We start from the raw sequence: 25,540 nt of genomic DNA on the forward strand, positions 1-25,540 counted from the left end.
CAAGGCTCTGGGTTCAATCCCCAACATCATACATAAATAAATAATTAACATTCAGGGACCCTTTATAATGGTTAAAAGGCTCAAGTTACCATAAAGTATAAGCTAATATTTTATAAAGCAAAAATGGACAGAACCACCAAAAGAAACACAAAAATCAGATATACAGAGGGAAATGTTGAGCTTTAAATTGGTATATTAAAATAGAAGGGAAACTAATAATCAATTAGGGAAAAATATCCATCTCAGGACTTTCATAAAGGAATAACAAAACCAAGAAAGAAAATGGCAGAATACTTAAGAGCAGATTGATAAATTGTAAAATAAATGAAATTAAGTTTATACACACACACACACATACACTCCTATTGAGGAAAACATTAAATGACAATAGTAGTGAGAATGACCTTGCAAAAAAGACATAAAAAAATTACCAAGGCCAGAAAAATAAAAGAGAACATCAAAGAAAATTGTAGGATATTATTAACAACATTGTAACAGTTATTTGTACATTTATGAAATATAGTTCTAGAAAAAAAATGAACAAAACTAAAATGGATTGCATAAAAATTTAATAATGAGGCAATGATGAAAACTTCACCTTTGAGATGGGAATCAGAAGACAATATTATTATAACTACTTCTAATGAAATTACACTGGATCTTGTACCACTAAACTTAGCAAATTCAATTATCACAAGTTATATGTATATCATTTGGATTTTCTTCTTCTTCTTCTATTTTTAGGATTGAACACAAGAGCACTTAACGACCTTTCCAGCCCTTTTTATTTTTATTACTTTAAAAGATTTTTCAGTTGTTGATGTACCTTCATTTTATTTACTTATTTATATGTGGTGCTGAGAATTGAGCCTCACACATGCCAGGCAAGCACTCTACCACTGAGCCACAACTCCAGCACCCCACCTCCAGCCCTTATTAAAATATCTTATCTAGAGACAGGGTCTCACTGAGTAGGTTAGGTTTCATAAGTTACTGAGGCTGGCTTTGAACTCACAATACTCTAATTTCCCTGATTTCATAATTGGTTTTTCTTATATATTCTATAGATTTGGGGGGGTGGCTTGTTTTCTGGTACTGAGGATTGAACCCAGGGGTACCTAACTACTGAGCAACATCCCAGCCTTTTTTTTTGAGGGGGGTGTTTTTTTTTTTGAGACAGGGTCTCACTAAGTAGCCTAGGGCCTTCCTAAATTGCTAAGGCTGGTCTTGAACTTGCAATCCTCCTGCCTCAGCTCCTGAGTTGCAGGGATTATAGGCATGTGCCACCACAGCCCCCAGCTATAGAACATTTATATATTTACAGCATATCATCTGGAAGTGGAGATGGTTTCACATCTTTATTTCCAGTTTGAATGCCAAAGCATTCAAATAACAAATTATTCTGTTGCTCTTAGAACTTCCAATGCTATGCTGAATGAATTTGGAGAAAGCAGTGCAACCCTACTATGTTCCATTAGAGGAAAAACTTTCAGTCTCCCACCATTTAGTCTGATAACTGGCAAGTTTTTCAATATGAACCTTTTATTTATTTGTGATAGTTCCTTCTATTCCTATTCCTATTTTGTTGAGGCTTGTTTTACTCATGAAATAGTGTTGAATTCTGTCAAGTGAGTCTTCTGCCTGAGATCATGCAATTTTTATTTTTCATTATTTTTCATTCTGTTTATGTGGCATATATGTACCACTTACCAGATATAAATCCACATGGTCATTGAATATATTCCTTTCAATATGCACCTGAATTTGGGTTTCTAGTATTTTTAATAGATGGACATAATATCATTATTTTTGTTTATTTTTTTGTGGTGCTGAGGATCAAACCCAGTGCCTCACACGTGCAAGGCAAGCATGTTGCCACTGAGTCACAACCTCAAACCAGGTTTTTCTAGTATTTTGTTGTGGGTTTTTGCATCAGTATTCACAAAAGATATGGCTCTATAATTTTCTTTTAATGTCTACAGCTTTGGAATCAAAGTACCGCTGGTCTCATAGAATGAACAAAGAAGAGCCTACCCATGTGATTTGGGGAGGAGTTTTGATAGTTATGGCAGTAAATATTCCTTAAATGTTGGTAGAATTCACCAGAGGACATCTGGTAATGGATGGGTTTTCTTTGGATTGTGAAGAGCTGGTTTTTTTTTTTTTTAAGAGAGAGAGAAATAATTTTTTAAAATTTATTTTTTAGTTTTTGGTGGACACGACATCTTTATTTTTTATTTTTATATGGTGCTGAGGATTCAACCCAGAGACCTGCGCATATGCCAGGCAAGTGTGCTACCACTTGAGCCACAACCCAAGCCCATTTGTTTGTTTTTTAACTTTTTTAGTTGTACACGGATACAGTATCTTTATTTTATTTATTTTTATGTGGTGTTGAGTATCAAACCCAGTGCCTCACACTTGCCTGGCAATTGCCCTACCACTGAACTACAACTGCAGCCTATGAAGAGTTTTTAATTACAGATGCAATCTTTTATTAGTTACAGGTTGACTTAGATATCCTTTCTTCAAAATTTGGTGTTGCCAGATTTTGCTCCTAGGAATTTGCCTATTTCATCTAGGCTATGAAAACTCTTGTCTCAAAAAATGAAAAGGGTTGGGATGTGGCTCAGTGGTTAAGCACACTGAGTTCAATCCCCATTACCAAAAAGTGAAAAATAAAAATGGAGTTACAAGTCAGGCTCAGTGGCACACACCTGTAATACTAGCTACTCAAAAGGATCTGGCAGAGGATCACAAGTCGGAGGACAACCTCTGTCTTAGCCCTTAAAAGGGATGGGGATAGGGGCTGGGATTGTGGTTCAGCGGTAGAACACTCACCTAGCACGTGTGAGGCCCTGGGTTCAATCCTCAGCACCACATAAAAATAAAGATATTGTGTCCAACTACAACTAAAAACATAAATATTTTTGAAAGTGGGATGGGGATATAGCTCAGTGGTAGAGTGCCACTGGGACTGCGTTCAATCTCTAGTATTTGGGGGGAAAGGGGGGAATAACATCATCAATATGGTGTTCTACCTTTTGGTACTTTAACCTCATAAAATTATAACTTCCCATTCTTTGATTTCTGATTATACTTCTGACACATACTGCTATCCAAAAGACATACTTTTACTGCCGCCAACAAAGACCACATAAATTTTAATCCTGCCCCAATAATGAATATATTTGATGAAATTACCAAACTCCAGTTTTCAAAGTACTTATTCATAGGGAAAGAGCAAAAATATGGGGTAGGGAATTTGACAAGTGTCCTTCCATTTTTGCATAGTTATGACCTGACAAGTTTGATTAAAATAAATACTACAGCAAACAGAAGACAATCTCATCAAAATACAGTCACTGCCTGGAAGTATAAAAAATTAATTATAAGTCATTATCAACTCAGGATTAAGTAACTACATCACAATCTTTCAGACTGTTACTGTAAATCTTGTATTAACACTACCGAAAACTTTATGAAATATGCTGTAGTATATTATTGCAGTTAACAAAACCATTTAGTCATTTGTTTTTGCTTTTGTTTAAAATCTTTCAGTCTTAGTATGAGAAAAATTCAAAAGATTCAGAATGGGGAGAGGCTAGGAGACAAGTGTAGTAAGATAATATTCAAATTAATGCTCTGGATTGCAGTACTGTGTGCATTCTGCATTTTAATTCAAGTTTGTTCCCCAAGTTATTTTCTGCAGGATTCATTTTCTTGATACTTCTGAATATGACCCTTACTTCACCAGTTACAAGAAGGCTCTATTATGTGGTCCTCAGACCACTGGAGCTATGATCACTGCTGAGCTATGATCAAACTTTCCTTAATGAATGTTTCCCCTCGTAAATTTCCTTGGATAAAATTTTTCACCAGTATGGATTCTGTGATGAATTTTAAGGTACACTTAACTGAGTGCTTATCACACATACCGTCACCTTTTTTTATAGTTTTCTTTTTAGTTGTAGATGAACATAATACTTTTATTTTATTTATTTTTATGCGGTGATGAGGATAGAACTTGGTGCCTCACAAATACTAGGCGAGCACTCTACCACTGAACTACAGATCCACCCCAGACATCCCCCATCTCTACGGTTTCTAATAGGAGTAGTTGTGAAGACCAACTAAAGACATGCATCACATTTCCAAGGTAATTTGGCGGGGGGTGAGGGGTGGGGGTGCTCTGATGCAGTTCAAAACTGAGACTGTGAGACTGACTGAAAGAATTATAGCATTCTCCACATCTGCATGGGTTATCTCCTGTGTGGACCTTCAAACACAGATCAAGATTTGAGCTCCAATGTAATCCTACCCAAAGTCCTTGATTTGTAAGCCATTTATCCATTGTGCACTTTCACATATGAACTGTGTCCAAAGCTCTTCCCATACTCTTTGCAATTGAAGGGTTCTACTCCACCGTGGTGTCTTGGTGACTTGATGCCCAACTGAAGCTATCCCCACTCCTCACACTTTCATGGCTTTACCCCAGTGTGGACTCTCCCATGGGTATGAAGTTCTGAATTCTGAGTAAAGCTCTTGCCACACTTTTCACACTTGAATGGTTTTTCTCCATTGTGGAGTCTCTGATGTTTCAAAAGATCGGAGGCCCAGCCAAAGCTCTTCCCACATTCCTTACAAATATAGGGTCTTTCTCCCGTGTGGACCCTCCTATGGGAATAAAGTTGGGAATTCTGAGTAAAACTCTTCCCACACTCCTCAATCGGTATGGCTTTTCTCCACTGTGCACCCTCTGATGGGAATGAAGTTCAATCATGGCCTCCCTCTGCTCAAGTAGGCACCAGAATGAACGGGTCTGCAAGGACCCCAAACAAGAGCCAGAACACCGGCAGCTGGAGCTCTCTAGCCTCAACCCAGCGTCTCCCGCCATTCAGCGGGAAATAAATGGTAACAAGAAAAGCCACCATTCACTAGGTGCTCGTAACGGTTTTAAGTCTTTGCTTTGAAGATCCTCTTGCAATTCCCAAGCCATGCCATTAGGATGGTACATTTAAAATGACGACAATGAGCCCCCCCCCCCCCCATCGAGTAAGTCCCCAACGTGGGCCACCCGAGGAAGTGGCCTCGCGTTAGCGGTGGAGAGGGGCGGATTAGACAAGCCGAGAGCCCCGGAAACCCTCAAACCAGGTGATACACGCCCTGACCAGGTCACGAACCCGGGGACTCCACCACAGACTCTCAAACGCGAGCAGGCTCCGCGGGGAAAACGGAAACTTGGTTTGTCACCGCTCCAAACCCCTGCTCTCCGCGGAGGCTTCCTTTCCCCTAAACTGAAGGCAGAGTCATTGAGGGTGCCTGTGGGGTGGGGGGCCAGGAAATTCGGAAGAGCTCCCAAGGCCCAAGAAACTGATTTCAATCACCATGAGAAAAAAAAACACACACAAACAGCAGCAACTTCCGGCTCAGGGAGCGGAAGTGTCTGACTCAGCCTTCCGGAATATACTTCCCAGAATTCCAGGCATCCGCCCTCCTAAGCAAAGATGCCCGCGACGCTACGGACTGCCTGGACTACACTTCCCAGAATTCCTGGGACGTTTCCCCCCCCTCCCCCGCCACCCCCGTCCCAGGGGAACTACGCGGGACTCCAAGTAACCAATGGACGTTTCCCAGAACGCTTCAGAGAGCGTTGCTTCTCCACGGAACGTCTTTGCATGCCCATTCCTAGGCTCCTATGTGATGATGTGAACTGAGGGCTGTCCTCACATTCACCCGAATCCTCACACAAAACTATTTCAAAGACAGTGTAAATACCCTCCAGCCTGGCAGGGTTGTTGGAACGAATGAGATAGGCTCTTCAAGGAATTAACCAGGACTCAGTAAGCGACTGAAAAGGTATTTAATCTGACGTTATGAAGCTAAAGCCTGATTTGCAGAATAGGCGAGGTAGACCGGTATCTAAATGTAGTTTTAAACCTATATTTTCTGTATTGTAAATAAAATAGAACACCTTTGTGTTTTCAAGGGTCATTATTATTAATTTTTGGTAAATTTTCCAAACCTTTTCTATGTTTTAACCTCATTTAAATATTGTTTATGTATTCATGTCTCATTTTTCTTGTTAATATTTTCTCCCAGTTTATTTTTTTCTTTTTTACTTTCTGGTTGTTCCTTTTCTTTTTTGGCCACGAAAAAAAATTTTTTTTAAGGTCATGAATTTTTTTTTCATATATATTTGGTGCTAAGGATGGAACCTGGTGCCTTACACGTTCTAGAGAAGCGCTTACAAAACCACAATCCCAGCCCATGAAAAGTATTTTTAACATAATGTTTAGAAAACATGCTCAGGGGTAGCATGATTGCCTAGCCCATGCCAGGCCCTGGGTTCACTCTCCACTACAAAACAAACAACAACAAAAAAAAATGTATTTTTATATGTAATTCACAAAAGCAGCCTTTTTAAGTGTATAAAGAAATGATATCCATACAGGGATGGGGATATTGCTCAGTTGGTAGAGTACTTGCCTCTTATGTACAAGGCCCTGGGTTCAATCCCCAGCACCACAAAACAAAACAAAGAGATATCGGCACATTCAGAACATTTTGAAAGCAACACTTCTTATTCTACAACATTTTTAGAGTTGGAACCATGAGCCCCACTCACTACTGATGTCTCAGAAGGGGAAGAGGGGGCACAGATGGAGCTCAATCTAAGGGTAAATTTCCTCAGCCATGCACACATAGTGAAATTTCCATAAAAACCCCTTTGAGAGTTCAAAGAGCTTCCAAGTTGGTGACTACAACACTACACCTTGATAGGTGCTGGGAGAGGGATGCTCTTGGAAGGGGCATGGAAACGCTGCATTGCCTCCGGCACTCCCAGGTACCTCACCCTATGTACCTCTTCCATGTGGCTGTTTTATCTGTTGTAATAGATTGGCAAGAGAAATTAAACTCAGGAATTCCTGAGTTCTGCAAATCATTCTAGGAAATTCTTGCATCCAAGGAGGGAGCTAGTTGGTCAGAACTAAGAGGCCTGGGACTTCAAGGCTGGATTCTCAGTTGGGGGAGTCTTATGGGAATGAGCCCTTAATCTTTGGGATCTGGTGCTAACCAGGTACTTACTATCAGAAATGAAATAAATCATTTCATTACACACCCACTTGGTGTCAGAGTTGGAGAAGTGGTATAGAAAGCCCCTACATATTTTGTCAAAAGTGTTGGGAGTAAGAAAGACTGCAGAAATCCAATGCCAATCCCTTTACAAACGGTTATGCTAGTGCTATTAAACAATGACCTATTAAATTTATGAACACCTCATGTTGTCGGAACAAAGAAGGTTGAAAGAATTAAGTGTTGTTTTTAATAATTTCATTGCAAAAAGAATCCTTGTCTCCTTTTTTTCCTTCCAGTTGCCCTATTTGGCCTACCCTTAACACGAGTAAAAATGAATACCTCATAACATTCATAATCCCTATAATATCTCCAGTTAAGGCCCCTTACCAAATATTACTGATATTGCTTCAAAGCTACTGATCGAGCTTAATATTTTATACTGTCCCAATTTATCCACCAAAACTACAATTTACATTTATCTGAGGGATCCCATTTTACACATACTTTTTTTTTTATATATACCTATTGGCTATTTCTGTAGCCCTCCACTGTTCAAAATGTATGGAGAAAGGACAATCAAGGGCCTGTATATCCCCACACACTCAGCTATGGAATTAGTGATGATACTGTACTAAAGAAAGAAACTTATGAAGCCATCATATAAGACATTAGAAATGTTGATAAGACTTTGACCTTGGCTAAACTACCATGACGTACAACAAGGTCCAGAGACCTACCTCTATCAAATTTGGATGCAAAATTTGGTCCATGATAAAGCAGCTGTATGCATTCAAGCAATAAGTATTGGCTCTCTTTGCTTTGATCTCTCAAACAAGCCTTAACTTGTCCCATTTGGTTTTGGATGGTAACAATTCATGCCCTCTTTAGTTTTTTAAAACCTAAGTCACTAATTAATTTGGGTCAATTTGCAAACTTCACCTTTCTCCAATACATATTTGTTCACAGGAAACCTGAGATTGTAGTACTGACCCAAATATTAGGGGTGAACCGTGACAATTCTAGGAAACTTACACTTTGACTTAGTGTAAGCAATCCATAAGCCTCATCACCTTCCCATGTCTACTGCCTCCTTCACAATCCTGACAAGGTTCCCCTGTGGATCCCAAGTGCATGTGCCCTCCCACCATCTCTTTTAAACTTCCTGCTGGCAGAACTTCCCCTGTATAATATGAACACTGACTACTCTTTCTGTTCTAGACTTTCTACTGACTACTCTTTCTGTACTAGATTTCACAATAAACCCCATTCCTCACCTTTTGGAATCAAAGGGGCTACTGTCACAATTCATGAAAAACAAACCTAACTTTGGAGAGAGCTGCTCCATGTCACAATGCAGTTGCTGTAACAGGTATACAGATTGGCAGGGAAAAAGAAAAAAAAAGTTTTTACAGATAACATGATTATCCACCCACAAAGTCCCAAGGGTTGGGCATGGTGGTGCATGCCTGTAATCCCAGTGACTCAAGAGACTAAGGCAGGAGAATCACAAGTTGAGACCAGCCTCAGCAACTTAATAAGGCTCTAGGCAATTTAGTGAGACCCTGTCTCAAAATGGAAAAAAAAAAAAAAAAAAGTCTGGGAGGTAGTCCTGTGGTTAAGGACCCCTGGGCACAATACATGGGGGAGAGAAAGGAAGGAAGGATTTCCTTCAGCTATTTAACAATTTAAACTATTCAGTTTGGCAAGAGGGTAGGATATAAACAATTGTACTTCTATTGTAGTACATAAAAATTGTACTTCTACATTTTAGCAATGAACAACTGAAAATTAATGTTTGATAAACAGTACCATTTAATTTAGCACCAAAAAGCATGGGATACTTATGTATAAATCTAATAAAATATGTACAGGATCTATATGCTAAAAACTACAAACTTCTCATGAAAGTAACCAAAGAAGTTCCAAACAAAATTATACCATGTCTATGATGTGGAACATTCAATATTGCTAAGATGACAATTGTCTCTAAATTCATTTTGTACATTCAATGAAATCCTAAGAAAAATCAGAAGAATGCACTTTTAAAAATCACAAAGCTAGAGTCTACAGATTATAAGAGGATAAACAAAAGTCAAATTAGTGCTGAAAAACAATGGAATCGGAAGACTTACATTATCCTATTTCAAGATACATAAACAAGAGCTATGGTTGTGCAATATTTGGCAAAATGATAGATCCAAAGATCAATGAAACCAAAGGCCAGAAAAAGACCTACACACAGATTTTCGACAAAGGTGAGAGAGCAATTCAGTGTTGAAAAGGTAGATAATTGAGTGTCCATACAAAAAAAGGGACCTTGGCCTCACACCTTAACAGATTAACTCAAATGGCTCACAGTCCTAGATATCTTCACAGTCCTGAAGACATAAAATTTTTGTTACCTTGGATTAGGTAGAGTACTTATATCTGGGAACAGAAAAATAATAATCCATTAAAGTCCAAAATTGAACCTTATCAAAAAATTTTAAATTTCCACTCTGTGAAAAATACTGTTAATCAAATAAAAACAAATGCCACATACTGTGATAAAATATTTGCAAAGCACATGGCTAACAACAGATATGTATTTGGATCAGTTATATACACACACACACACACAGAGTTTTTTTTTTTTTTCCTTAACACACACAGTTGTTTTTTCTGTTTTTTTTTTTTTTTTAAAGGGCCATGATTTCAACAGTTCACCAAAGTAAATAAGAACACCAAACAAGCACATGTAAAGACACTGAACGTAGTCCTAGGGAAACACAAATGACAACCAAAATGAGATACCACTAAAGCCTTGTGAAACACAACAGATTAAACAAAAACAAAAGGAAACCCTAACACATCTTGGTGAGAAAGAACTGGGACTCTCATACATTGATGATGGGAATACAAAATGGACAGCCATTTTAGAAGTTTGTCCATGTTTTGGAAAGTTAAAAATATTTTTACCATACAACCCAGCAATAATTCTAGATATTTATGAAGACAAAAGGAATCATGTTGATACACAAAACTGTATGCAAATGTTTCTAGCTGCTTTCTTCATAGCTGCTGAATCTGAAAACCCAAATATTCTTCAAGTGACAAATGGATAAGCAAATGTGGTACATCCACACAACAGAGTACTACTCAGCAATAAAAGGAATGACTTGAGGCCTGGGGAAGGAGCCCAGTGGTAGAGCATTAGCCTAGCATTCATGTGGCCCTAAGTTTGATCCCGAGCACTGTCCCGCTCCACAAAAAAAGGAAATGACAGATACATGTAAGAAGACGTGCAAATCTCCCAAGCATTATGCAAAGTGCAAAAAGCCAGAATCAACAATCTACATTCTATTAGATTCCATTGGGAAAAGTAAAAGTAATAAAAAAACATGTCAGTGGTTGCCACAGACTGGCAATGGGGAGAAGGGCTGACTACTGAACAAGGGAACTTTGAGGCAGGGGGTACTAGAACTTTTAAAAGTTTTTTACTGTGGTGGTGGTTACCTGACAGTAAACATTTACCAAAGCTCAGCTTTAGTGTATATAAATTATTCCTTATTTAAAAATTTTTTAATGTTTCATATATCTTTTATCTAAGAAATTTTTAATCATGAACAGATGCTAAATTTTGTTAAATGTTTTCTCTGAATCTGAAACACTAATCCTAAGGATCCACAAACAGAAAAGTACTGAACCAATATGATATTCAACAGAGCTAACTAATTTATAGAGTAAAAATCATAATATATATTGGCATTGAAGGTGGGATTAACTGGGAATGGGCATGGAGAAACTTTCTGCTTAACAAAAATATTGTACACATTTGTCAAAACTTAGGAAGTGAACTGGGGTGTAGATCAGTGATAGAGGACTTGCTTAGCATGGGTGAGACCCTGGGTTCCATCCCCAGCACCAAAAAACAATTTAGGAAGCCACAGATTTGAGATTTATACATGTTACTGAATTCAAACTATACCCCAATAAGGTACAATAATTCTGGCCACAATCCACTGAACTGAGTTATGAACCTACTAATGAGCTATACCACTCCCCAATTTGATAAATCTTCATTTATAGGATGCACAGGGTTGGAAAGATGTGTGCATATATCTAATTTAAATGTCCTCTAAGCCTTGTAGAACAATTCATCTGAGGATAATTTTACAGAAACTAATTTAGAGATGAACTGGATAAAAAACTTTAAATATAACTGGTCTCCTTTCTACTATTTAGCAATTACTGTGAGCATACAATATACTAGGCACTGAAAATGCAGAGATTTGGCAGTCAATAAGGTCTCTACTCTTTTGGAAATTATATTCTAATTGAATGGATTTTGGCACTTCCATCTTGGTACTTTTTAGATTTTTCCAGATCAGATTCATCCTTCTTGAGCTTCTTGTCTGTATATATCTGTTAGAGGTGAAGGTTCTGAATAAAGTCCTATGGTTCCATTCTTATGAGGCTTCTCTGTGTTTGGTCTCTCAACCACTATCAATCTCTAGCAAAATCCAGCCCTTTTATTAAGCAAATCTTTTATCTTCTATGACAGCTCTGATAATTGGACTATTTCAGCACCCATTTGAGATACTAAAACGTAAAATTTATGAGTTTATGATGAAGGGAAGTCCTTATCACCCTCATCATCAGCATGGATTCTCTGATGAATTATAAGACTTGAGCTCCAACTGAAGCCCTTCCCACATTCCTCACATGTGTATGGTTTTTCTCCAGTGTGAACTCTCTGATGGGCTTGAAGGTATGAGCTCCAACTGAAGACTTTCCCACATTCCTCACATTTGTATGGCTTCTCTCCAGTGTGGACCCTCTGGTGGGCTTGAAGGTAGGATCTCTGTCGAAAACGCTTTCCACACACATCACATCGGTATGGTTTTTCTCCTGTGTGGACACCACGATGAGCCAGAAAGTTTGAGGCCCGACAGAAGCCCTTCCCACACTCCGCACATTGATATGGTTTCTCTCCAGTGTGGCACCTCTGATGGGCTTGAAGCTGAGAACCTACACTGAAGCCCTTCCCACACTCAGCACACTGATATGGTTTCTCCCCAGTGTGGACTCTCTGATGCACTTGAAGACTTGAGAACTGACTGAAAGCCTTGCCACACTTTTCACATTTATAGGGTTTCTCTCCTGTATGGATTCTACAGTGAACGTTAAGATCTGAACTCCGACTGAAGCCCTTCCCACAAGTACCACATTTGTATGGCTTTTCTCCAGTGTGGCCTCTCTGATGGGCCAGAAGATTTGAGGCCTGACTGAAGCCCTTACCACACTCCTCACATTTATAGGGTTTTTCTCCTGTATGGACTCTAAAATGAATGTTAAAATCTGAGCTACGACTGAAGCCCTTGCCACAAGCATCACACTGATACGGTTTCTCTCCAGTATGGCCTCTCTGATGGTCCAGAAGATTTGAGGCCCGACAGAAACCCTTCCCACACTCCTCACATTTGTATGGTTTCTCTCCAGTGTGGCTTATCTGATGGGCTTGAAGGTGTGAACCCACACTGAAGCCTTTCCCACACTCCTCACATTTGTAGGGTTTCTCCCCTGTGTGGATTCTACAGTGAATGTTAAGGTGTGAGCTATAACTAAAGCCCTTGCCACATGCATTGCATTTGTATGGTTTCTCTCCAGTGTGGATTCGCCGATGGGCCTGTAGTCGTGAACGCCAACTGAAACCCTTCCCACACTCTTCACATTTATAAGGTTTCTTTCCAGTGTGGACTCTCTGATGGACTTGAAGATAAGAGCTCTGGCTGAAGCTCACTCCACACTCCTCACATTTATAGGGTTTCTCTCCTGGGTGGACTAGCAGAGGACCTTGGCAATATGAGCTTTTTCGGACACTCCTCCCATGCTCCTCATGCTTGTATGGATTCTCTCCAGTACAGACTCTCCGATGATGGGGAAATTGCAACTTTTGACTGAAACCCTTACACAATTCATCAGATTTGTTTGAACTCTCTCTACTGTGCACTCTCTGATGGGCTTGCAGACTGGAAAATCGACGGAAGGTATTATCACATTTTTCACATTTGTAGGGCTTGTCTCCTGCATGGGGTCTCTGGTTAACTTCAAGATGAGAATCCCAAATTGAACCTTTCTTACATGTCTCCCTTTTGTAATGTTTTTTATCAACATGGATTCTGTGGTAAACTTGAAGACGTGAATCCTTGTTAAAGCATTTCTTGAACACATCTTCAGAGAGTGCAACATCTTGTTTTTTTAACCAAGAGCCAGTTCCTTGAATATTTATCATGGAATCTTGATGCCCAGTTAAGTCCCCTGTAACCTGTTGCCAGACTTGTGAGTAGAAAAGCTCATCACGGGGCAGATACTGTAACCTTACTTCTTGGAGAGTCTCTATCTCACTTAGATTCTTATTTCCTAAAAGGACAAAGAGAATTCAGAGATGAGGCATGTGAATAAGCTCTGTTCAGTTACATGATAAGGCCAATAGCCTAAGGTTTTATTAAGAAGGTTCTATTTTTCTTTATCATCATGCATTAGGTTATCTGTCTTAAAAGAGCCCCAAAACCAAGAGACAGTCTACTATGCTCCCATTCACTGCACAATAATGACACCAATTTAGAGTTTTCCTAAGTTTTATAAGTAAGCTATAAGTTAGAAATTTGATACTCAAAGAGCAAGAATAATACTTCCTAGGAAACCTATACCAAGAAGCTGAACCTTACCAAAAGGCTTGCCTTCTTTTGCTACAGCAGGTGTCTGGTAAAATCTTCTACATAATTTTTCGGCTTACTGCATGTACAACTGGCTCAGCCATTCAGTCTAGGGTAATTGTTATAGCAATTTCGACAGACTAAGACAGTGAATTAATGGATATTAGCATATGTTTACCTATATCCAAAAGAACCTCGTAAACTAGAAATAGGTTAGACACCTAACCGAATAAAGCTGTTCTAGATTGAGTTTCATCACACATTTGTACATTTGTACTTACCAACCTTTAAGTATCTCCATAACTAATAGAAAAAAATCCATGTAACCATTATTAACACATTAATTCATTCCACAAGTATTTATAGGAAACCTGCCCTCTGCCGGGTCAATTTTATACACTGAGGATAGACCAACAAAATAGACAAAAATTTTCCTTTCTTCTGAGGTCACATTCCAGTGGGAATACAGTGAGATAATCATGTAAACAAAAATATGTTAATATAATAAGTGGTGATCAATGCTTAGATGTAAAATAAACAGGAAAAGGGAAGCAAAGGAAGAAGGCAAAATTAACAGTGGTCATGGAAGGCTTTTCTTCAGATAGGACATCTGAGAAGAGACCTGATGAAGTAAGGGAGGGGCCTTACTTCAGAAGGAAACACCACTCCTTACAAAAAGCAGTCCAAGCAGCAGGTGATGAGGCACAAGCACACTCAGCCTAGCAGAGAGGCCAGTACGGATGGAACTGATTGACAAGGAGGAAAGTCACAGGTGTGTTTACAGAACAATGGGGGAACAAGGAGCAGACAGACACATGAGACATTATAAACCACTTTAGGTACCTGGATTTTACTCTAAATGAAGTAAGAAGTCGTTAGAGGTTTAGAATAAGAAATGAGACATGATCTGACTAACATTCACGAGTCAAAGAGGCTGGGATTGTGGCTCAGTGGTAGAGCACTTGCCTAGCATGTGTAAGGCACTGGGTTCGATTCTCAGCACCACATAAAAATAAATAAAGATCCATCAACGACTTAAAAAAATTAAAAAAAAAAAAAGGAGCCAATTAAAGTGGAGAGTGGACTTATAAGAGAGCACAACTGAAGGGTGAGGGCAGAATAAAGACCACTTCGGTGATTAGAGACCCAGGCACTAGTTTAACTCAGAGCAAAGCTGTGGAGATGACAAGGACAGACGCAGAAATGCATGGTTCTCACCTGGGGAGTTACCACTCTGAGTTGACACCTTCTTCATCCAAAGCTCTTCTCTCTCTCTCTCTGGTGTGATGGACTGATGTCCTACGAAAAGACAAAAACAAAATACATTAGAGGCCAAAATTGCTAAAAATTGTCATTCTCCCTGCATCATCTTCAGGACATCAAAACTAGTGTTTATGGGCTGGGGTCGTGGCTCAGCAGTAGAGTGCTCACCTAGCATGTGCAAGATCCGGGGTTCAATCCTCAGCACCACATAAAATAAATAAATAAATAAATAAATGAAATAAAGGTATTGTATCCATCTACAACTAAAAAAAAAGCTAGTGTTTTCCAAACTTTCAATCATGACTCAACAGAGGAAATATATTCTATGCGAAGACCCCAATAATGAAGACATTAGTATACATTACTGGAAAAAAAAAGTCCTCTCTCTCCTCTCTCCTCTTTTTCTCCTTCTTGGTGGCCGTGTCATGACCTGCTTTCCTCACCATACTGCTAAAAATAAATAAGTAAATAAATAATTTTTTTTTTTTTTTTTAAAGAAATGTCTGTTTTCACTGTACCCTCCCCACTGTCTCTCACACTGCTCTTGGCAATGCGATGCAGTTTTGCAGTTATGGCCACGTACAGTATTTTCTACTGTAATGTATTTCATTAAGAAACATTCATACAAGGCTGAGGTTGTGACTCAGTGGTAGAGCTCTTGCCTAGCAGGTGTGAGGCACTGGGTTTGAGAACCGAATGTAAATAAACAAAATAAAGGTCCATCAACAACTAAAAAAAAAAAAATTTCATACAATTCACTAAATACCATGACCCACTAATTGGAGATGACTGCAATTTGTGTGTGTGTGTGTGTGTGTGTGTATGTTTGGTGTAGTGCATGTGTGTAGTGCTGGGGATTGAACACAGGGCCTTGTGCATGTGCGGCAAGCATTCTAACAAATGAGCTATATCCCCAGCCCAGATGACTGCAATTTGAGAAAAGACAAAAATTACAGCAATCATATTGTCAACTTATTCATTTACAAAAAACACATTACTCAGGGGAGAAAAATCAAAAAGATTTCAACTCTGTCTCATGATGAAAACTCCAAAGAAAACTCCAAAGCCCTGCACATCTAGGGACACAGACGTGCCACAGGGAGCTAATGTTCCACCAGAGCATCTGTCCTCACCCACTGAGACCACATTCCTGAAGTTCTCCAGCATCACATCTTGGTACAGCTTCCTCTGGGCAGAGTCCAGCAGCCTCAGTTCCTCCTCAGTGAAGACCACAGCCACGTCCTTGAATGTCACCACCTCCTAAAACATCAAACAGACTCCACCTAAATGCTGCCGCAAAAATCCACTGGAAGAAGGGTAACACTGAGAAAAGTAGAAAAGATGTGTTGCAGTTCTAGATTCTAAGAGACCAGAGTCAACTTTACCATAATATAAGTTTTAAAGATTTCTTTCTTGTCATAATAAATGCTGAAAAGATCAACTTTTTTGTAAATATTAGTCCATCTAATTATTAGAAGTGAAAATTACAATATCAATGAATATGCAACTTCAAAATTTGATGTACAGTGACAGGTTTCAAATTTTCCCCTATTTTATCCTTCCCCAAAAGAATATACATATTTATCTAAATTATCATAGACAACACTGACTTTTTTTTTAATTCTAGGTAATCTAGTTAGTAAAAAAAAAAAAAAAAACATGTTTTGGTTACTTGCACTTATTTGATGATTAATGAGATCCTATTTTCATATATTTACTGGCCTTTTTAATTTTTTCTTTGGTACCTTGCTTATTATTATCTTTTTTCTTATATCCCATTTAGAGTTTTACCTTATGTCTCTGTTAAATTTCTACTAAATATTTTAAACTTTTGTTTTTGGGTATATGTATGTATGTGTACATATTGGACATTTCCACCCATATTTTGCTATTATTCTTATATAGCTTTGTGTAACGGCAGTATTTCGCAACTTTAGCACAACTGATATTTTGGGCCAGACACTTCTTGGCTATGGGGGGCTGTCTGGTGCACTATAAGATGTTTAGCAGCATCCCTAGATTTTATCCACTAGCACCCTCAACTGTGACAAAACTGTTTCAAGATGTTGCCTAGGAAATAGAATTACTCATGATTAAGAATTTTCTTGATAAGAATTAAACACTGTTTTAACTTTTCATCTGAACACTGTTCATCCCCAGAGTTGTGCCTGAATGTGCAGAACTATGAATTATGTCAATAATATAGACAATGGGTCACTGAAGCGTGAACTGAGAAGGGGCAGTATGATCTGTAGTATCTTCAACCCACCAGGACAACTTTGGCACCCACAAAGAAAGGCCTAAGTGTTGGGAGCTGCTCTGGAAATACACGTCCTTAAGCCCTGAGCAAGAGATACTGAACAATTATTGCTCCCCACATTAACATTTACCTCCGCTCAGATAATGAGGCATGGCTCCAGGAGTAGGTGTCACCTGGTGGGGTTGAATTACACTCACCTGTTCCCTTGTAATCCTACCCCTTGCCTCATTTGAATGGCTTCTCCCCCAAAAAAACCAGGTTCAAGGCATGGTCTTTCTCTTTCTTGCCGGCTTTGCCTCCTTTGCAGGACCTGGGTCAGAAGAGCCATCACAGAACCCAAAGAAAAAGGTATTTCTCTGTCTCTGTGTGATTATTTCATGCCATCCCAGTTCACCAGGAATGACCCTGACTGGTTTAGTTCTGTGTCCCAGCACCTAAATCCTTTACACAGAGAATTCTTTTCCCTTCCCTGCTCTCTTATCCAAGCAAAAACTTTAGGAGACTTTCTGAATCAGTTGAATCTTCAGTCTCCAGTGTGAATTTTAGCAGTTTTCTGAAATTCTATAATCCTGATTCTTAGCAATGCACATGAAACCAAGCACTACTTTTTAAGGTTGGTTTGAGATCTAAATGCAATAAAAGTACCTAGCAAGTCTTCTTGTATTATAGCTTTAAAAAATAAATACATTATTACTTCAATAAAATAAATTAATGTAATGGATTTAAAAAATGTAGATCAGGAAGTAAACACATCTGCAGTGTAACTCCAGCATGGGTAAAAGATATCTAGCTTTATTGTGTGGATCTCTGATTAGTTAGATCATGTTACATCATGCTGTATTTTTATAGTCTATATACAAAGTACCACATATCAAAAGTGCTTTTTCAATTTAGTGTTCCTCAAATATTAGAAAAAAAAATAATAACAAAACTCCTTCAAATTCCTTTTTGGGGAAAGGCTTATGATCTAGGAAAACTGTACTACACTGTTCCTTAACATAACTGTAAAAATTCTAAACTACTTAAATGTCCATGAACAGGGAAAAATTATCTCTCAACTCTCCTCGCAACAGAATATGCCAACTTAATGGAATATTAATTGCTGTGGTTTGGATCTGGAACATCCACTGAAAAGCTCATATATTAGTCAATGCAGCAATGTTCAGAGGTGAAAAGATTGGATTATGAGGAATCAGACCTCATCAGTAGATTAATCCATTTAATGAATTAATAATTTGAATGGGGACTGGGGTTGTGGCTCAGTGGTACAGCACTTGCCTAGCATGTGTGAGGCACTGGGTTTGATTCTCAGCTCTGTATATATAACAAATGAATAAATAAATAAATATCCATCAACACTAATATATATATATATATATATATATATATATATATATGTATATATATATATATATATATATATATGTTAGAGAGAGAGAGAGAATTTTTTAATATTTTTTAGTTTTCGGCGGACACAACATCTTTGTATGTGGTGCTGAGGATCGAATCTGGGCCGCAAGCATGCCAGGCGAGTGCGCTACCGCTTGAGCCACATCCCCAGCCCAATATATATATATAAAACAATAATAATAATAATTTGAATGGACTTCACCAGGAGGGGTGAAAATGATAAGCAGGTTAGACCTGGCTGGAGGAAGCAGGTCACTAGAGCATGGTCTTGGAACTATATTTGTTCCTGGTCTCTTCCTGTCTCCTTCCACGTTGTCCCGAGCTGAGCAGATTTCCTCCACCATATTTCTGCCCTGGAGCCAGCAGACCATGGACTGAACTTCTAAAACCATGAACCAAAATAAATCTTTCTTCCACTAAATTGTTACTGTCAGGTTTTTGTTTGTTTGTTTGTTTGTTTTGGGGGGGGGGGTGCTAGAGATTAAACTCAGGGGCACTCAAACACTGAGCCACATCCCAGCCCTATTTTGTATTTCAATTCAAAGAAAGGGTCTTGCTGAGTTGCTTAGCACCTTGCTTTTGCTGAGGCTGGCTTTGAAGCTGAGGTCCTCCTGTCTCAGCCTCCAGAGCTACTGCGATTACAGGCACACGCCATCATGCCCAGCATGTCAGGTATTTTGGTCACAGCTAACACAATGATGTAATCATAAAAAATGCTGGGCATATAATAGTTCTTATAAAAGGTATAACAGAATTTTATCTATACAATGATTACAAATATACCATTATATTTACCTGTAAATAAATATAAAATTTTTTGTATCCTATATTTGAATGCATATGAAGAAAACAGCATGGGAAAATAACTGTCATTTTATTAAAAAAAAAATAGTAGAAAATTGGAAGATTTTTATCCACTATTGACTTTTCTATGCTTTTTGATCAAATTATAAAATGATAAAGCAATGAAAATTAAACTATACTAAAAGGTAGTAAGCATCTGGCACCCAAGAGCTTCTCAAATGCCTACTATTATCCTTAATTCTTCCTCAGAAAAAGAAGCAAGATGTATGTAATCTCTCAGAAATGACAATTTAAAATGTGGAACAGTAAGCCCAACTCACCTTGAATTTGGTCATTGTGTCCTCCTCCTTCGGGGAACACTGAGTCTTAGGAAGGCATAACATGAGAATGAGGAAAAAAAGCCAAAAGGTTGTTGCTTTCAAATGAAAACTACCTCGAACTTCTGGAGTATCTGTTATTCTCTTAGTCTGTCATGCTTAACTTGATGCCTCTGAAATAATATTTAAGATTTCCTAAATGACTGGGGTTTGGGGGATATAAAATATAAAATGTAAAATTTACCACTTTAACCACTTCTAAGTGTACAATTTAGTAAGTGCATTGACAATGTTGTGCAACCACCCACACTGTTCATCTCCAGAACTTCTGTACCACCCCAAACTGAAATTCTGAACCCACTAAGCAATAACTCCCACTCCCAAGCCACTGGTGACTCCTCCTCTGTGTCTATGTGTCTAACTCTATGGATGACTGGGTTGCAAAATCTACCTTGTTAACAAGGTAGGGTCTTAAAAAGACTTTATCATGGAGATAAGGAACTTTAACAAAAACCTGTGTCTCTCTAAGTTTTATTTAACCCCAAATTTGATAATCAGTGTCAATGAAGTTAACAAGCTAATTATCATCATAATCATAAAAACAATAATGGCTAACATTAAATAAACACTAAGTAGATATTAGAGGCCTTGTGAAGCACTTGGCACATGTCTCATTTAGGTCCCTCACACATACCTGTGAAGAAGCTACTGTTACGATAGTTAGGTGACCTTTGTCCAACCACCTACACATTGGTGCCCATCTTCAGCTATAAAAAGAAGAAAAACAGAATATTAGTCATAGGATTATTATGGGGAATAAATGAATAAATTCATGCAGTACCCTTGGCAAAGTACCTGGCATTTCAGCAAGTTTTCAAGAAATCATGATGACAATTCTTATACCCATTGACAGGTGAGGTCAAGAGGCAGCAGTGGTCCTTGAATCCAGCTCTCACACCAGAGCCAGTGTTGTAAATCTTGTTTCTCTTTTGCTTCTAAAGAAAAAAATAAGCAGATGGAAGTCTAAGTCTGACAGAGAGAGAAATGACAGCCTGAGAACTATGGATAAAAGACAGACACAGAAACAGAGAGGACTCCGAAGTCAAAGGATCTGCTTGAGGGAGATGAGAACTAAGCTATGAAAGGGACAGGCTCTAACCAGCCCGTCAGTATTTGAATAATGACATCTCCACTTGCCAGTACTTTGTGCCTTTGCATCTAATCTAAAAATTGGGAATAATAATAATACCAAACTCATAGGAAGGTCAGTCAAAGTATCTAAATATACATAAAGCTTTTGGAAATGTCTGGCAGCTTAAACCTTCAATATATATTCCCCAGGGACCAACATGGCTGTTTCATGTGAAGGAGTCAAAAATGTTCCTTGTTTGGTGCTATGAGTTGAATGAATGTGGCCCCTGAAAATTCATATGTTAAAACCCTAATGTGATGTACTGGGCCTCTGGGAGAAAATTAAATCATGAGGGTGGAAATTCCACAATGGGATTAGTGTCCTTACAAGAATAAAAAGTGAGGGCTGGGGTTGTGGCTCAGTGGTAGAGCATTTGCCTAGCAAGTGTGAGGCACTGGGTTCAATTCTCAGCACCGCATACAATAAATAAAATAAAGGCCCACTGACAACTAATTTTTTTTTTTAAAGGAGAAGAAAAAGTGAGCTAGTCCCTCAACCCCCAGTATGAACAATATGAGGCTACTAGAAGATGGCACCTGCAAACCTAAGAACATGGCCTCACCAGACATCAGGTTTGCCAACACCTTGATCCTGAACTCTCCAGCCTCCAGAACTATGAGAAATACATGTATGTTGTTAAGCCACCTGGTATGTGGTGTGTTATAGGAGTCGAAACTGACAAAGACACTCAGGTGACTACAGCTGCACACACCTTGGTAAGTAAAATGTAGGCTGGATTCCAGATACTACTCAAACTTTCAGCCAAGGCCCCTGCACAGTGTACAAGGCATCAACTACACACAGTGGCCCTAATACAAGTTCTCCTTCCAGATCTCAGGATACGGTTCTGATTCTGAAGAAGATAGAAATAGAGAAAAAAATATCCAGCTTAAGAGATCAGTATTAGTTAATTATTGCTTCTAAGTTAATTATTAGATAGGTAGAAGAACCTACTATGAATTTCTTCCCAACCATGGAGAAAATCCGCATTCAAAATTTGTGATTTGCTTTGTTCTAATTCCATATCTGCCCAGCAATTTCTGCTTGGTAAGAATGTTTTGCCCTCTCCTATTCCCTCTGGGGGAAAAGAAATAATTAGTAAATCAACTATCTCTCTTGTGATTAACAGTTATTGTTTTATATTCCAAGTACCTAAAACATCTCCAAGAAAGTAACTGGTTCAGTAAAACTGACTGAAAGAATGAATGAACCCACCACCAGACAGGCACAGGCACATGGCAAGACTAGACTAGTTGGTCTAGATCTCTTTTGAGTTGCAAATGACAGGAGGAAGATTCCTTTTGTGTCATGAGCCATGTTGGAGCACCCTATTTCCAGTTGCCTGATGGGACAGCTACATGAATCACACTTACACACTGGTAACTCCTCTCTGCCAACCTTTTGCTGAACACTCTGAGAATATGATGAGGTCCATGAATCAAAGGTCCCTATAGCCTAACAGGACAGAGAAAAGAAACTAAGGGTTATACGCCTCAATGCAGCAAAGAAATTCACCAACTTCCCTTTCCTAACTACAACTCTTTCTCACATTAATAATATTCTCCAAGTTGCCAAGAGCAAGAACCTAAGAGTTGCTGTTAACATCTGTTATAGGCTCATTTGTGTTCCTTCCAAACTCATCTGGAAGTCCTACTCTCAGCACCTCAGAACGTAACTATTTGGAGATACTGCCTTTACAGAAGTAATTACATTAATACACAGAGGGGCGGTAGAGGAGTTTTGGCACATGGAAGAGGAAGGTCTCAGAAAAAGCCAAAACTCCTGACATCTTGACCTTAAACTTCTTGCCTCCAGAACTATGAGAAAAATCAATCTCAGTTATTTAAGCTACTTAATCTGTAGAACTCTCTCATTAGAGCCCTAGTAAATGAATATAATCTCCTGTCCCTGTTCTTCATATAAAAACTTTATATATATATATATATATATATATATATATATATATATATATATATATATATATATATATATATACATACATACATACACACACATCATACATATACCTTCTACTTACTCAGTGTCTGAATTCACTTTAAAATACTCAAGGGGGAAAAATGTGGCAGGTGAAGAGGAGAAGCATCAAGATTAGAAAAGACTGAAGTTACATAGGAGCTATTTATGCTTTGGGTATATCTAGAAATTTCCATAGTGAAAAACTGAAAAGATGAGGTAGTAACACACACCTCTAATTCCAACTACTCAGGAGACTCAGAGAGCTGGGCACAGTGACTTAGGCCTGTAATCCCACCAACTTGGGAGACTGAGGCAGAAGGATAGCTAGATCAAGGCCAGCCTCAGAAACTTAGGCCCTGAGCAACTCGGCAACAACCTATAGCTCAATAAAATATAAAAAGGGCTTGGGATGTGAACCCAGGGTTAAGCATCCTGGGTTCAATCCCCAGTACCAAAAAAAAAAAAAAAAAGAGAGGCTCAGACAGGAAGAATTGTGAGTTCAAGGCTAATATGGCCAACATGATGAAATACTGTCCCTGCCCCCCCCCCCAAAAAAAAGATACCTAAGAGCTAAGGAAGTAAAAATTCACTATTAATATTTTATAAATATAGACAATACCTGTTTAAAAACTGCTAGTAGAAATGCATTAAAAAGTTAATAAATCTATATTCTAGTAGGACAAGTAATTCTTAATGTATTTCTTAACATTTCTGAACTTTTGGAATTCTCTACAAAGAGCATGCATTTTTTTCTTAAACATTTATTTTTTAGTAGGTGGACACAATACCTTTATTTTATTTTATTTTTTCTGTGGTGCTGAACCCAGTGCCTCACGCATGCTAGGTGAGCGCTCTTTCCTCTGCCCAAGAGCATGAATTTTTATGATCAGAACTATACATATTGTTTAAAATAAAGTTACTGATAATGCTTTAAATTTTTATAGAGGAGGCCAAACCCACTAACCTTGCTTTCAAAATCCTCTATAATAAAATTCCAACCTCTCTCTCCAACTTACTCCCAAATAACTCCCTTGCATCTAGTTTCTTATGGGTGAATATTTATATGGATTGCTTTTCTTTTTTAGTTCCTAATTCAAAATTGTATGTCTTAGGATATCCAAAGATATAAAGAACACAAGCCCTAGACAGAAACTCCATTGTTCTTACTAGCACTGTAACAAAGAATAAGTAACTTAGGCTCTTTGTTTTATTTTTTGTTTGTTTGTTTGGGTACCTGGGATTGAACTCAGGGGCACTCAACCACTGAGCCACATTCCCAGTCCTCTTTTTTTTGTATTTTAATTAGAGATACAGTGTCACAAGTTGCTTAGCACCCAGCTGTTGCTGAGGCTGGCTTTTAATTCCCAATCCTCCTGCCTCAGACTTGGAGCAACTAGGATTACAGGCCCTCCAGCAATTTAAGCTCTTTGTATCTATACCTCCTCCTCTTCTGTGAAATAATACTAATAACAATACCTACATCATAGGGCCTTTGTAAAGGTTAAATGAGTTAATTTTCATCAGCAAGCCCTTAGAACATTACTTGGCACTCAATATTTCCTATTATGGCTATTATTCATGACACATTTTCCCAATTATTCAACAATAATTTAACTTTTGTAGCAAAAACATTTGTTAATGAACGAAATACCTTCTTCCACTCTGAACAGAACAGGAAGATGAATCCTAGGTTCTGCCCAGTGAGGCTCTGCTGCCAGGAGTCTGGGATTTACTCCTCCTCTCTGCAGCCTTTCAGAAGACGGGGCAGGGGAAGGGAAGAAGGCTGGGGGATACCATGATCTTATTTGTGGTACTGGAAAATCCACACAGGATCTCATTAAACTCCATCTGTGAGCGATGCACGCTTTCTTCAAAAAAACAGGTCAGAAGTAGTCCAGGGGCTGAGGATGTAGCAGTAGTCCAGGAGCGGCCTTCTTTACGCTAGGAAGAGCGAGTGGTACTGCAAAGACCTTGCAAGGAAACGAACAGTGTTTACTATAGTGGTCCTACCAGTAACGCCAACACCCGGCCACAAGCCTACACTGTCCTGCACATTTAACCTGTACTCTCAGACTGAAAACAGATGTTTAAGACAGGTACTTGGGATATTCCCTTTTACACGTGAGGAAACTAATGCTCTGAAAGATTCCTACCGAACCTTATGCTGCTGAAAGCCACAGGGAGTGGGGAAGGAGAGGGAAGGCGGGTCGGGCAGCAGAGCCCAGAGCTCAAAGGCTGAGCTCCAGGTCCGCCTCCAACCCGGGGACTCGCGAACCCACCAACAGCAAAGGTCCCAGGGAACCGAAGACGGCGCCGCCACTGCCCCTCCACCCCGCCCTCCGCCGCTAGTCGCGGCTTCTCTTCTCGGTGACCCAGGTGCAGATCTCGCTGACCCTACCATCAGATCAGAAAGGTTACAGAAGACCGCAGGGTCCCCAAATCCACTCACCGCCCTGAGAGCTACTACACAGGCCGCGATCGCTACCCCGCGACGGAAGTGCCCGGGTGGCTCCGAGCTCCGGAACTACACTTCCCAAGA

At 39.0% G+C, this 25,540-nt stretch overlaps 1 protein-coding gene across 6 annotated transcripts; it reads right to left on the reverse strand.

Annotated features, from left to right (window-relative positions):
* Positions 1-8,874: 8,874 nt before the first annotated feature.
* On the reverse strand, positions 8,875-25,518 carry LOC124100180 (zinc finger protein 45). Of its 6 annotated transcripts, XM_046455541.2 has the most exons (10): positions 25,451-25,518; positions 24,653-24,971; positions 22,398-22,479; positions 21,737-21,877; positions 20,688-20,827; positions 20,527-20,599; positions 19,836-19,880; positions 16,175-16,301; positions 14,997-15,077; positions 8,875-13,482 (listed from the first exon to the last, which is right to left on the reverse strand). In XM_046455541.2, the coding sequence occupies exons 6-10, from the start codon at positions 20,581-20,583 to the stop codon at positions 11,684-11,686; spliced, it is 2,109 nt and encodes a 702-aa protein (XP_046311497.1). In that variant the 5' UTR covers positions 20,584-20,599; positions 20,688-20,827; positions 21,737-21,877; positions 22,398-22,479; positions 24,653-24,971; positions 25,451-25,518; the 3' UTR covers positions 8,875-11,683. The 6 variants fall into 6 exon arrangements, with proteins under 6 accessions (XP_046311497.1, XP_046311498.1, XP_046311499.1 ...); XM_046455542.2 differs by lacking the exon at positions 22,398-22,479; XM_046455543.2 differs by lacking the exon at positions 21,737-21,877.
* Between the last annotated feature and the right edge of the window lie 22 nt (positions 25,519-25,540).

This window comes from Marmota monax, unplaced genomic scaffold (genome assembly GCF_021218885.2).
Source record: "Marmota monax isolate L192 unplaced genomic scaffold, Marmota_monax_Labrador192_F-V1.1 WCK01_AAM20220418_F8-fsc00149, whole genome shotgun sequence".
Taxonomy (NCBI): domain Eukaryota; kingdom Metazoa; phylum Chordata; class Mammalia; order Rodentia; family Sciuridae; genus Marmota; species Marmota monax.